This window comes from Pelmatolapia mariae, linkage group LG2 (assembly GCF_036321145.2).
Source record: "Pelmatolapia mariae isolate MD_Pm_ZW linkage group LG2, Pm_UMD_F_2, whole genome shotgun sequence".
Taxonomy (NCBI): domain Eukaryota; kingdom Metazoa; phylum Chordata; class Actinopteri; order Cichliformes; family Cichlidae; genus Pelmatolapia; species Pelmatolapia mariae.
Window position 1 is genome coordinate 20339784 of NC_086228.1, and position 14923 is coordinate 20354706.

Sequence of the window (14923 nt, forward strand, 5' to 3'; positions counted from 1 at the left end):
AGGTACCAGAACAGTGAGCCAATCCCAGCAAGTGTTTTGTAGTCCATCTTATTGTTTAATAAGAACATACCATGCTGTGGATTAGTAGTTGTGCTGTTTCAGCAGATTGGAGGTGTTGCACTGGTTTGCATTTTGGCACCTGCCCCAGGGCTTCTAGACCACTTCAGTCTGCTGGTGACACACTGATGATTCAGACACACTTTTGAAACTAAATGAGGAATACCAGGTGAGGATTTTTGTGGACTAGGTTCGTTCTGTGTCACTTCAGTAACAATAACAACAATTTTTATGTATTTATTTATTTTTAGAGTTGTCTTCCAATTTGATCTATTTGCTGGAAGACTGACTTTGGCAAAAATCTTTCTTGTGTCAGTAGTAGCCAAGCAGATTGTGTATGTGTATGCTGGTCTCCTCCTGCAATCCATTAAACAAGAACTGCAGGATCACATTGATGAAATTCTCCATAAAAGACCAGAGCAAACTCTAGATTCTCGATTGTTCATTGGCGTGGCTGTAGATTTACAGCACCTGTTAACCATCAAGCAGTGATCATCAAGATTTAGAAAGGTAATGATGATGATTCGATGATGATGTAGTTTACAACTCTTGTCTCAAAAGAAGGATAGAAAGTACTTCACAGCAAACAAGGGAGGAAAAAAATGGAAGAAAATTTAACCAAGCACAGTTTGGGGGGCGACCGTGGTTCAGGGGGTTGGGAAGCTCATCTTGTAACCGGAAGGTTGCCGGTTCGATTCTGTCCTGGTCGTTGTGTCCTTGGGCAAGACACTTCACCCTATTGCCTACTGGGCCGATGGCGCGATATGGCAGCCTCGCTTCTGTCAGTCTGCCCCAGGGCAGCTGTGGCTACAACTGTAGCTTGCCTCCACCAGTGTGTGAATGTGAGAGTGAATGAATAGTGGAATTGTAAAGCGCTTTGAGTGTCTAGAAAAGCGCTATATAAATGCAATCCATTATTATTATTATTTTTAATAAAAATCTGCATTCCTGGAGGAACAGCATTTTAAAGATGAGACAATCTAAATAAATAATGGATTTAGATTCCACCTCTCGTTTCATTTTTCACTTCTACTTCTTAGTCATGTGGTATTCACATTTATATATACCATATAAAATCTATTTAAATGTATCTACTGGATCTACTGACAGCAATACTAAATGTTCAGTTGATCAACTACTTTATTAAGTCCCTCTGTTTTTCATGAAGGGACAATAACTGACCTGTTCATACAGTCGGTCTCGACAAGTGATGGCCCGTCTTTAACAGTAAAGGTGAAATGTGAACATACAGGCTGGAGAGCAAGAATTGCTTCTCAGCCTCAACACCCCAATGTGATCCTTAGTTTTTGTCTTTTTTTTTAAACCTTCATGTAACTACAAAGTAAAACTCTTGATATTTAAAATCTTCTTCCTTTATTTGTACTTGGCTGACATAGTGACACTACGAGGTTGACATTTGTGGCTTTTTGCAAAACTTTTCATACATTCATAGAATTTGAATGAACATATACATTTAAAATCTCTGATCTTGGTATTTAAGCAACAGACAGTATGCAATGTGAGCCAGATAACTCTTAGAACAGACTTTTTGAACATTAAATACTTCCAAAATGTCTCCACATTTACCCTTTGGCGATGGGCACACTTTATCCAGCCAGATCTCATGTGACTTGGGCTATATAATTCTTTTAGCGTCATAAGTTACTTAAGGTATCCTTAAACCCCAAACGCCTTAATCTCACATTTCTCTTGATAACATATTTTCATCCAAGACCAAAGTTTTATACGACTTTCTCAAAAGGATAGCAGTTCACATTTACACACACATACAGAGCTAAACAAACATCAGTGCTAGGATACTTTTGTAGCTGTGCCAGTCATTTTTACTGCATCTAGCCCTTAGATCAAACTGACACGGATGCTCAACTGAATCAGGAATTCAAGCCATGAATAACAAACAGCCTCTTTCATGCATTCAAATATAATCTTTTGTTTAGGATTTGTTCCCTTCACACAGCAGCCCTTGTATTATAGGATCAATTTGTTTGTTTGTTTTTTTTTTTTCTCTAACTGCATAGTAGGGATGAAAAATTCTAAAGAATACAACTGGCAAAATGGGGAAAAAAAAAAGACTTAAGTACACACATTTGAAAAGAAAACTTGTCTGGTAAGCATATCAATGCTACTGCTTCCAGTAACAGTAATTTATAATAAGAATATTGAAAATAAGAGCTTTGGTAAAGATGTAAGTACATGCAGCATCACAAAGAAGGATTAGGGTTTATTGATGATTATAGTTGATTCAGAGTAGCAGACACATGTAATTTTGATATTTTTAAGGATGAGTGTGGTATATATTTGTTATTCACACAAGTGTTTCAGTGCAGTGTTTTTGTGCATCTTTGGATAAGTGAAAGGAAGAAGGAGTCACTCCTTTTGGGCTGAAACTCCTCTGAGGGAAAGCATTGATTAAAGACGGGGTCGTTCATGTTGCTGGGGGAGAGAGATTGTTATCAGGGAACTAAATGGTTTCTATCCAAGACCTGATGCAATCTCAGGGACCTGAGACGTCATTTAGAGGAATACAGGTTTTTAGTGCTTGCTGTAACAGACTTCTGTCACTCTGTCTCAAATAAGATACTTCTGCAATTGCAGCTGCAATCTGATTTCGCTCTGCACACTGCGTGAAAAGTTTACCACATGGCCGTAAGGCACACTAAGGAGTTTGTTACCATGGCGAGGATTTGGAAGTGTGCAGTTCAATCACTGCTCCTTCATGTTTCTCTAAAATGATCCATATGGAAAATTTAAAGAGAACAATTTAGTTTGATAATAACACATGGTGAATGTTAATATTCCATTTATATCACAGTGCGATTTCTGTCACTATCAAAATAAGAGCCAACTCAGTCTTCCTGTTGACTGCTTTTAATGTGATGCAGCTGCAGCAGGAAATATTTTGTTAGAATTACTGTTATCTTAGTAGAGCTCTGATACAGCTGGGAAAGTGAACAGTAAACAGTGAGGCTGATAGCCACAAGTTAAATTACAAACTAAAATGCTGATTACATGCATGCGTTGTTTCAAATGAATCCCCTGTGAGTGTGAAGGTGATTTGAACCCAGTGGGGGAATGGCAAGCTATTCTGCTACCAAGGAAAATTACCATACAGAATGTAAATACTTTAAATGGCCGTTACAGAGAAAATCCACCCATCCATTAATTTTCTTAACTGCTTATCCAGTTTAAGGTTGTTGAGGGGTGGGGGCCATTTAAAGCCTATCTATAGCTCATAGGGCTAGAGGCAGGGTACACCCTGGGCAGGTCATAAGTTTATCACAGAGCGAACTAAGAGAGAGATCGACAACTATTTAAGTTCACATTCACACCTATGGCCAGTTTAGAATCACCGGTTCTCATTACTATCTGCAGTAATTTCTATTTGGCAGTACTGGTTTATTCTAGGACCACTGTGGCCTTAAATCAATGGTGTGCGATACTGCATATTTTGGTATCGATCCGATACCAAGTAGGAGCGGCGAGTCTGGCGACCTGGCAGTTTCGTCTTTGCTGAAAGTGCAGCATTGCAAACAAGAGCAGAACTTAAAGTAAAGAATCGATCTCACCAGGCTAGTACCAATCCGATACCGATTTGGTATCGATACAATTGATATTTGGATCGATCCGCCCACCACTACCTTACATGTACATGCGTGGAAATTTGTAGACAGACCACAAGCAAGATCTCACCACAGACGAGAAGTGGGTTTCAAAGTAGCTTGCAGAAGTGAAGCAACTGGGGACAGTAAAGCAGCTTAAACAAAACATCTGCAACATTTGCTCTGATTCTGTGGTCTGCCTGAACTCCTGCTATACTAAAAAATCTAATATCCTAATAATATAAAAGAATGAGAGTAGGTTATTGGCTGACTGATTTAAACTAGTGAGACAGTCTTTGTATTATAATAAACTCTTTCACTGTAGCCCTTCATGCTACTCCTGCTGTCAGGCATTTATTTCATCTTTCATTGGTTGTCCTTTCATCACTAGAGCGTCCTATAATCCTGGTTCTTAAGGCCCAGTTTTGGTGGTGCTTTTTAACTGTGCTTTAAGTGCTATAAATCTTATGTTTGGGCAAATGAGCTCACCTCAAAAATAGCCCCTTCATGTGTGTGTCTTGGACTTGCTATTGTACCTGTTCCTGGTAATATGGTCGCATATTTGCACTGAAGCTCTCAGTAAACAATTTATATGATGCTAAACATTTTCCTTTAGTAAAAGTGGGAAATATCTCTTGTTGGAATGGGATCAACTGAATGGATAATATTTCTAAACTGGAAAAAAATATGTGTGTAGCTCATAACCTGATGTATTCTGCTGAAAGTCAGAATGCTTTCAAAACTTTGAAGCTAAATTACAGGCCTATTTAGGTCTTCATGTGCTATTTGTTTGATGTCTAACATGAAGTATAAGTGCGCCTGACTTTGCTTTATTCTGAATGAAGATGCTATTTTGCGGTCTCATTTTGCCAAATTCAATCTACTCTGCTTTGATGTCTGAAGTTACTAATTTTGTGCTATGAATGGAAATAATGTTGCCTTATGCAACATGTTATAATAGAAAGGCACAGGCTACATCTCTGCTAAGAATATTGATACACTGGAAGAACAATTTACGCTCACTTAGCAATTCATTTAAATCATAACCTCGTAGATGCCATCACTGAAAAGGCGGCCAAATTTTACAGAACATTAAGACTTAGATCACATTCACAGGAAGTTGAGGTTCACTTTTCTCTCAGAGGTAAAATGCCAAACTTAAGAAGTTCATTGTGACCATTTGTAGATCAAGAAAGAGTAAGAGCAAATTTCATATTCATTTGAATGTTATTAAATTATGTCATGTGGAACACTTTATATGTTAAGGACTTCTGATGTGTGAATTAAAGTGTTAAAACGCATTTGTAATAGTGTCTTTCTGGTTTCTCTCTGAATTATCTCAGTGGTTGTCTGTACTTGTTGTCTTGTCTAGATAAAATGATTGTTGCCTTGGCCCCTGTATTGTTTCCTTCCCCATGTTCTTCTCTGTGTTTTGTCCTTTTATCTCTCCGGTCCCAGTGTCATGTGTCTTAATCTGGGTCTCGTTGTGTGTTACTTCTTGGTTGTTTTTTTTTTCTCATCAGTTTAATTGTGTTCATTTGTGTTCCCCAGGTGTATCCTCTCTGCTCTTCCTTCCTGTGTAACCGCATCTCTCACTGTTCTGTCACACCATAGTGTGTGTTCCCGTGTCTTCTGTGAGTTCCATGTTTCCCTCATAGCTTCCAGGTTTTCCAGTTCCCCAGTTTCCAGCACTTCGTTTCTAGTTTCCCGTTTTTTTTTCCCTTGTTTAGGTTTTTGTATTTCTGTTTGAGCATCTAAGTAACAGCAATAAAGCTGCCTCTTTTAGTTTATCCCTCTGTTTCTGTGTCTTGCTATTGGGTCCTGCCTTGCCTGCCACACAGCCGTTCATGACGTCTTCAATTTATTTCCAGTGTTGGGGAGTAACGGAATACATGTACCGCAATTACGTATTTAAAATACAAAATATGAGTAACTGTATTCCGTTACAGTTACCGTTTAAAACGGTGGTATTTAGAATACAGTTATTTTGTTTAAATAAATGGATTACACGGTGGTATTTTCCTGTTTCATATTGTCGCGGGTCAGGACTGTTTGGGTTTTGTTTGACAGCTGTTCTGTTATTCCAGGCGGCAGCATTACGGTTGCCATGGTTACAGGGTGACGCTCTCTCTGCGGCTGTGTGTTTCCTGGGTGAGAGAGCGCCTTTTTGTTGTTGTTGTTGTGCTAAGCTAATAGGCAGAATGCTACAGGCATAGCCCTAAAGAATGTAGCCTCATGGGCAGTGTAGTCCGTGCTGCAGGGAGAATGGACTGCCATACACGTTATGTGTCTGTGAGCGCGAGGAGGGAGAAAAAGGAGAGTGGAAAAGTAGGAGTTATCATCGAGCAGAAACGGGAGCTGGAATCATGTAAATATAATAATAACCACTGCAGGCAAGAAGAGTGGCTGACCAGGCCAGTTGTAAGTACGCTATTAAGACTCGACTGTACACTGTGTTCGTGTTTTCCTCCGAAACAATAAGTTCCGTTGGAGCAGCCTTTCAACGCCTCTCTCTGTCTCAAACTTGACCCAGACAACAAAGTAAAGCTATTTTTCGGCTACGAGCCTGAGGAACCCCACGTATTAGTCAGAGGTCCCTTTACTATGGTTAGGAGCCGCGGACCTTCAGTAATAGTAATAAATCACACAGCAATAGTACATTCATGTAGTTGTAAAAAGCATGATAATATATTAAGTAATCCAAAGTATTCAGAATATTACTCTCATTGAGTAACGGGGCATGTATTCTGTAATCTGTAGTGGAATACATTTTAAAAGTAACCTTCCCAACACTGTTTATTTCTGAGATTAAAAGAAAGACAAGTTTATAAATGTACTTTTTTATTCACTCAAAGGCAAAAAAACATTCTGCAGTTATGTATTATATATATTTTTGCATTATCTCTGAACAACTGTATCTGTCCTACAAACGTTTGTCATTACTGCCCAACATGCAGCTAACTGATAGTGACTGAGTCCCATCAATTAATAGGTAGGGTCTAGAAATAACGACAAAATAACTGCAGGTGACGCATGAATTTTGTTGAAGCTTTTGCAGAGGGCAGGTGCAGGTTTGCCCTTATTGGAGACTACTCTGAAGGTAAACAACGTTAACAATGTTTTTTGATAATATGCATGTTTGGTTAAAAAAACAAAACTGTACTAATGTGCTAGAAGCTACTTTCAGTTGCTTCCTTATTCACAAGATGCTATCACAGCAGGAAGCTCCACATCATGTTTGGAGGTGGATTTCTTTTTTCTTTTTGTGTTTTTATGCCAGATGGCCTTCTTGATGCAATCCCAAACACCGTTTAACTATTAGCAATTACCCAGATTTAGACCTCTGTGTTGAATCTTTGTAGAGTTTACTATGTAACCTACGTAAGTGGCCGATGCCATTGCCAACATTCATGCTTGTGTGGTGTGTGGTGCATTATATGTTAATTACTTTGCTGTTGGGTTTTATATGTGGTGATAATTGAGATAGAAACAAATTAAATCCTAGGACTTTTTTTCCTTTCTGTGCCCCCACTGTTTGCACATTACCTGATACCCATTCCAATAGTTTCAGGTACGCTATTTTATGATATCTCTGATTTCTTATATTTAGGCCATAAGGTTATTATTCCTTTTATGGACTTGATGGATCCGAATGATTAAAAAACTTTGGTTAAAAAGTAGCCAGACATGCTTTGGAAGATTTGTCAATACTAAACTGAGCAGTCTCAATAGTTTTGCGCTGTGGCAACATAAAATATATCTATATTACCAGGGAGGCACTAGTGAGGTATGATAAGCTTTAAATTATGTCATAGGTTACTAGGGATGGGAATTGATAAGAATTTAGAGATTCTGGTTCTGTTATCATTGTTACTCATTGATTCAATTCCTTATCAATTCTCATTCGGTTCTCATTGGCTCTGCTTTGAGAGTCACCACCATCTCTAAGCAACGTATTCCACCATCTCTAAGCAACGTATTAAAGACTTTGCATTCATGCAAATTATTGGATTAGGAATTAAAACATTGTGTCAAGTCAGGAGCTGCACAGCACCACTCATAAAACCTTGAAATATATATGCTTTTTGCTATTTAAAAAAATCTTAAAATTTTTACTTAATACTTAAAATTTAATATGTCATACATATATGATAATCATGTTGACTTTATTTTGACACTATGTGAAAGAGCTTAAAATAGCACTGTTATTGTACACTGTACATATACTTATAAGTACATAAACTACAATACATATAGATTATTTTATTAATTTATTGTCATTTTTCCTTCCATGGTATTGAAAATGGCAATGGTTATTGATTCTTTTCTTAGGTATCATATCAAGACTAAATTCTAGTATAATTAGAATCTTAATTCATAGGATGGATCATTTTGTGGTGCTACAGGTACACCAGATTATTTATCATTATTTATCTTTAAATCCTGAACAATGGTAACACAAAGCCTTGTGATTCAATGAAATTGCTGCGTTGCCACCCATGTGAATTAGTAGAGCCCCTCTCGCAAATCATATAATCTCTGCTGCTCTGTGATGACTACAGGTGTTGAATTAACTGCATAGAAAGACTGCTCACTTATCAAACACAACATCAGTATTGACATTTCTTTGTAACTGGATCACACTTTAGTGGATTGGATTATAGGCAAGAATCTTCATCAGTTGCAGAAATAAACTGTATTTCAGTGCACATGCCACTCTGCAGTAGATTGAAAAAAATAAAATGGTAAAATAAATTATTAATTACAAATTACAGTATTTGCCCGTGTATTATGGGAGCTCTGCAAGTGCCTTGGCCTAACCACAATTGTTTGGTGGCAGAAAATGACTCAAGAGCTGCATATGAAGAAAAAAAGCCCCACGTGAACCAAACTCCATTTGTCTCAGTACAGGTTTAGCGCTGCAAAATAGAGCAAAAATAGAGCCATAATTGTGTTAAATGAGCAGTTGCACTACAATGGCTTGTATCACGTTGGCTAACACCCTTGGCTAAGCAGTCGTATAATCACTTTAATGTGAGGCTGCTAGTTTTAATCCAGCTCTCCAAGATAATTTACAAATTCTAAAAGCACTGGAAAAAAAGACACTCATTACGTGCACCAGTGTGTTGCCATTTTAGCCCACAGCTTCACAACTTTATAGATACATAGGAGTGACGGTAACATTCCAGCTGACTTCATTAAGTTTCATTTTCCATTTTATCTCTCTTGAAGTGGACCATTAAGCTGGCGCACGAGGGTAACTGATCAGCTAATCTGCCTGTGATTTATGTGGCAGGGAAACTGAGGACTTAACTGAGCCTTGGAACGCATTGATTACTGACATGGTTAATTGGCTAACCCTACTGGTACACTGAGACAGGCTTATTGGAAATGTCAAATCAAGTGGCTAATTTGCATTCATGATGTATGGTGTCTATTCCAGCTTCTGCCCAGGCAGCACAAACTGACAGACATAGCTGTAAAGAAAGGCTTGGGATAAATTTGCAACTGACCATCTGGCCTTCCAGGACACTGGCATTGGCTGCAACTTTTCCCCAACCCAGTATCCACATGTCTGCACTGGATGTGCTTAGCTGGTATGTGATGAATAGAATATGAGCGTATGCATAACTCCTGATGTGAGTGAGACGCAGTACACCTGTGGGGTTTGAGTAAAGCTCCAGCTTTGGAAGGAGATGTAATTGATAGCATAGTGCTGACTGAATGGAAAATTATTTGTTTTTTAATACATTGTTCCTGAGTATGCATATATGTTTTAGAGATCAAAACAGTGGCTGAGAGAATGTTGCCCCAGAAATACCCACTGTGTAAGCAGATGAAAACAGCATGAAATGGAAAAATGTGGTTTTAGCTGATGGGGTAAAGATTTCATGTGAAATGAAGGTGGTATGATTTTTCACTGTTTGAATAAAAAGATACAATTGGTTTACTGCAGGCCATGCTAAGGAATATGTTTACAGAATTTCCCTAAGATACAAATGTACACAAGGAGCATCCTTAGAAATGGCAGCACTTAAAGGGATTTATGACTTAAATAGACAAAAACATATTCTGAGAAATCTGACAAAAGTGGACAGAATGTAAAAACAAACAACAGAGCCCAGTTGGGCTGTAGAAGAAAGAAAAAAGCCTTTTGCTTGGAGGTTATTTCACTTTATTCTAAACCTTAATTAAAAGGCTTTCTTCACCAAAGCAACAGATGAATGTGTGTGTGCCTCTTACTCATTAACGTTCTTAACATGTTCTGTAAATGACACTCATTGGAGATTCAAGAACCCCGGCATATTGAATAGAATGAGCTTGAGTCATGCAGTACAACTGTAGGAGTCCAAGCTACTCGGGACAAGGTCTGGCAATGAATTGTTAAGGACATGAATTAGCATCTGTATAGGTCTGCCATTCAAGAGGTTTCCCACAGTAACTGAATAAAATACATGCACATTTAATATGCAGAGACATTATTTTTCATATCTTCATCCTTGAAGCTGTTCTCTTCTCAATAAAGCAGCAAATGCTGTAGCCTGCAGGGCCATTTGCAAGGTACTGAATAGTCCAAATACATGTCATCCAGTTATCCACTGAATTTGAACAAACCTATAAAGTAATATGAACATATAACAACAGTGTTTTCAGAGTAGGTGTGCTCAGTTCTTCAGTTCGTAGTTTTCCGACGTAAAGAGAAACTCTGTGTGAAAGAAATACTGAACCTCAACAAAAAGAGCTGATATACTTTGTGCAATAGTCTATTTTTTCATTTCTGGACACAAAGACGTATTAATTCATTAATTCTGCATGCTTTTAACTATCAAGACTCCTTTTCTCCTCTTTGATGTGTCGACATATCATGTCCATTTCTAGGTTTATATTAAATTATTATAACTCAAAGCTTAAAAAAGTCTTCATCTATTATAGGTAATTTAGTCAGGTCTGAAACATGCTGATTCATTAGGTGATTTTAAGTTCAATATCAACTGACTGCTGTCTGGAAGTAATCTCTCATCAAACTTCAGTTGGTTTTTTACTATTGTGTCTTCTCTTTTATCATGTGGCCAACTGCATATTGTCCAAAAATGTTCCGCTGCCCTATTTGGCTCATAGACCCAACCATGAGAAGCAAAGCTCATTTTTCTAGGTTTTGGGGAAGTTTTACAAACAAGAAACCGCAATGGAATAAAAATTCATAATGGCAAGAGCAAAGAGTGACCTTGTTTGCACTTGGGGGTTTTCCATCAACAGTTGCAGGGGATTTGTTCACTGTAATTTTGCAGTGGTCATTTTAGGCATTTCTGTTAAAATATTAATGGAAGCTATGGAAACAAACGGAGTAATAGTTATATTTCACTTGGTTTTAGAATGAAATGGTCAATATGTTACCACACAAACATGAAATATACAAAACAGAGTAAACTCGTTCATTGTCCTGCACCCTCAAAACAGTGGACTGTTCTCTTTGATGTCATCTAATCTTATCTCTCACTTGAGATGTATTATGCATTCCAACTTCTGAATCAACAAAGTAAAGAAAAACTTCAACTACAACAACTAAATTTTCAACAGGTAGTCTGAGAAGACAGGTATAATGATCTCACCTCAACCATTACATTGTCAGGATTTCACAATAAAATCCCCAGCTGTTTTAAAATTCTGTACTTTTCAGAACACTTTACAATTTATTCAAAGTGTATTCAATTTTTTCCTTCCCCTTTCTTCTTATGCACTATTGGTCTGCATTTTTAGCGTGGGTCTTTTTTTCATCTCATGATCTTACACATTAACTGCTTTTTCCAATCCCCTCATGTTTCTACATTTCTCTCATTTTTTCCTGAAACAGCTCTGTTAGAGGTTGTACATGCCAGCAGAGACTGCTTGGTGGCCGGAGACTCGTGCTCGAGTGATGAGACTTGTAGTCCACGTCTCCGTACTTTGCGCCAGTGTGTGGCAGGCAATGGCAGCATGAAACTGGGCCCGGGTGCCAGGAGCCAGTGTGCCAGTGCAGTGTCTGCTCTGCTGTCCAGTCCTTTACATGGCTGCCAATGTAAACGAGGAATGAAGAAGGAGAAGAACTGTCTAAGCATCTACTGGAGTCTGCACCAGTCTATCATACATGGTCTGTAGTTACACACACACACACACACACACACACACACACACACACACACACACACACACACACTTGTAATCTCAATCTATCTGAACCAAAATGTGTTTCTAGTTATATGTATACATTTTACAGCGTGTAAACTGGTGGCTTTGCCATTTTGATGGAATAAAATGAAGGTTGGGCGTAACAACCATTTGCCTGTTTGTCAGGTAGCATGTTTTTAGCATACATTACCTATGTGGAGCAATGAAATACATTTATGTTTGGAAGCCACCCAGGCTGTGTACATGCCCTTGTTTATAGACCTACGTATGGCCAGAATTTAGTTTCTGTGGCATGAAAGCATATTCTTACCACCTGCAGAAACAATTGGTTCTTGGCTTTTTAAAAACACAACATTATGGTGAAGCAAAGAAATAATTAAGAAAATTGTCAAGCATTCAAAGTCATATGTAATTTATAGATAAATTAGCAGCCAGACCGGTTAGCTTAGCTTATAGAATATCACTAAAGCATTTCAGCCATTTCATTTTTTTTCTATATTTTTTAAATTTTCTTTTTTTGCTGTTGTTTTTTCGGTTGTCTACCATTCTCAGGCAGAGACAGTGTCTCCCAGGAGGTGGTGATCAGAAGTCACGACTAATGATAATAAACACTGTCAGCACTGATGTATATATGTACATGAGAGTGCTGAAAGTCCATTGATAAATACAAAAGAATGTACAGAATAAAAGAACAGGTTTTGAACAGATTATCTTTGGCTAAAATGGATAGCAGGAATGTATATGTGTCAGATTAGAGCCTGACCAATACTGTTTGTATGGGTGCATATGCAGATCCAGAGCGTTAAAAAAAAAAAATTAGTAATCATACACCAGCCAATACTCTGCTACCCTCTTGACACCCTATGCCCTCATATGGACCTTACATTTGGTTTTTCTCCACCTTATAATTCATTCTACTCAATAGTATTTTATCATTTGTTACATTGTTACTTAAAAAACAACAACAACAATTTACGTTAATGCTTAGTTTCAATACTTAACATATTTGGAATAGCTAGGTGAAATTTAAAATGCGTTGTGAAGCAGAGCTCGGGTCACAGGATTGTTATACCGGATAAACACAGATCATGTTAAAGTTACATTGAAGTAAAGGGAAAATAATGAGATATTTATTAACTTTAAAGCAATGTTTTCGCAACCTAATTGGCAACTTACTACAAAGACACTGCATGACTTTTCACCACCGTCCGCTTTGCTGTGATAATATCGTATGTGGTGTGGGCAGTGCTGAAAGGTACAGCAAGCAATAAAGTCGAAGGCACTCTGCTGGGTAACCTATGAGAGATAAATTTTAAATGAAATGCAATTTATCAACATTATATTCAGTAAAAAGAAAAAAACAGACATATTGGATAACATACACACCAATGCTTATTTATCTGTGAAAGGCCAATAGAGGCTCATATATCAGTTGCGCTGTTCATCAAACAACATGGCACAGCAGAAAATCAAAGCAAGAAGCAACAGGCTGAGGAGGATAACAGAGAGAGGAGCACTCTCCTACTGAAAGGCTGGTTCCAGTTTTCTCATGGCTCCCCAAAGGAATACTTTGTTACTGATAATAGATAGATTCCATAAATTTGTAAATAAAGTGAACTGTTCTCAGTGTCAACCTAAACAATTAATCAAGAATCAGTTATTTTGAGGCACCGTTAAGAATGCTAATAGTGTTCATATTTCATGAAAAGGTCTACAGGAAGTGTGTGGCGGAAAATTAAATTGTGGCCAGAGGCTGTAAGCAAGCCTATATAAGAGGACTGGATTACTGGGGGATTCCACATGCTCGCAATATGTGGTGTACAATAAAGTATATAATTTATGTTATTTATGTTCATAGATGTTATTATACTTACCCCCATTCTATTTTCTGAAAACCAAGAGCACCATGAGTGTTTAAAAATACCGCAATGTCGATATAAATATAGATATGAAACACTTTTTAGGTTGAGAAATGTTTAGATTATACATGTGGCTACAGAAACGTAAATGCCAGCATTGGCGATTGGGTTGAAAATAACACAATAACCCTGACAAATGAATAATAAGCTGAGGGAATGTGTGTATAATTTATGACTGAGTGAACTGGAGTCTCAGTGACTAAATAAAAATGACTACATGCCATTATTTGTGTTTCTTTAGATTTAGATAAACTGTAGTGCCTACTGAAGCCTTTATTCCTAACTGTGTGTTGTTGTTTTTTTCCCCAGGACTCAACCTGGTGGAGAGTTACCCTTATGAGACAGTGGAGAGGGATTACAACTATGTCCGCTTGGCCTCCATTTCTGCTGGCAAGTTCACCAACCTTCATTAACTTTCACCATATTGTAAACCCCTTTACCCTTTGAAGATGTTTGTGTTCTATTAAGTATACAACATTACGCCAAAGCCTTTTCACTGTAAACATGCCCAATATAAACATTCACATCTCAGACTCAGCTGAAATAACATAATCCATGAACGTCAAAGCATACTAATGGAGGCATTTTTTTATACTACTGTCTTAAAATAAATGACTATTCCAAATCTGGCCTATGAAAAGAACACACTAGCTTAATATAACACTGAATGACAACAGACTGAACTAAATATCCCTTATCAAATGAGGCAAAGTTTTATTTAAGAACAGCTGAAATCAGGTTTTGATACTGATGTGGTCATTGTTATCAAGAGCCAAAGCCATGTTTTGGCTATACACTATATTAATCTGCTGGGAATGGGACTGGAACCAACACAACAAAACCAAATTCATATATAATGAACACAAGTAGCAAATGTTTATGTTAAAAACTGGGGCCAAATATTTAGCATTTAGCCTAAAAAAAGAACTAAAAATAAATCAGTTATTAAAATATTGCTGACTGATCTCCGTTGACTACCTTGTCATTTCATAAACTGCACTGCTGTCTTCATCTAGTTTGACCAGAGGACCTGCCAGCTTTAAAAATATATATATGTAAACAAGCTTATCACTCATCTCTGAAGTACACAACTCACAGAGGTCAGCTCGCTTCCACATTTCCCAGGCAACATAAATCCCAAAGGCTCATTCACAAATTGTC

At 37.7% G+C, this 14923-nt stretch overlaps 1 protein-coding gene across 2 annotated transcripts in view; it reads left to right on the top strand.

The window, feature by feature from the left end:
* Positions 1–14923, top strand: part of gfra4b (GDNF family receptor alpha 4b) — a 55871-nt gene that overhangs the window by 25706 nt on the left and 15242 nt on the right. For both annotated transcript variants that reach the window (XM_063485787.1, XM_063485796.1), the window contains 2 exons: positions 11530–11805; positions 14072–14152. In XM_063485787.1, the coding sequence (XP_063341857.1) occupies positions 11530–11805; positions 14072–14152 (357 nt within the window). The remainder of the gene's footprint in view (positions 1–11529; positions 11806–14071; positions 14153–14923) is intronic.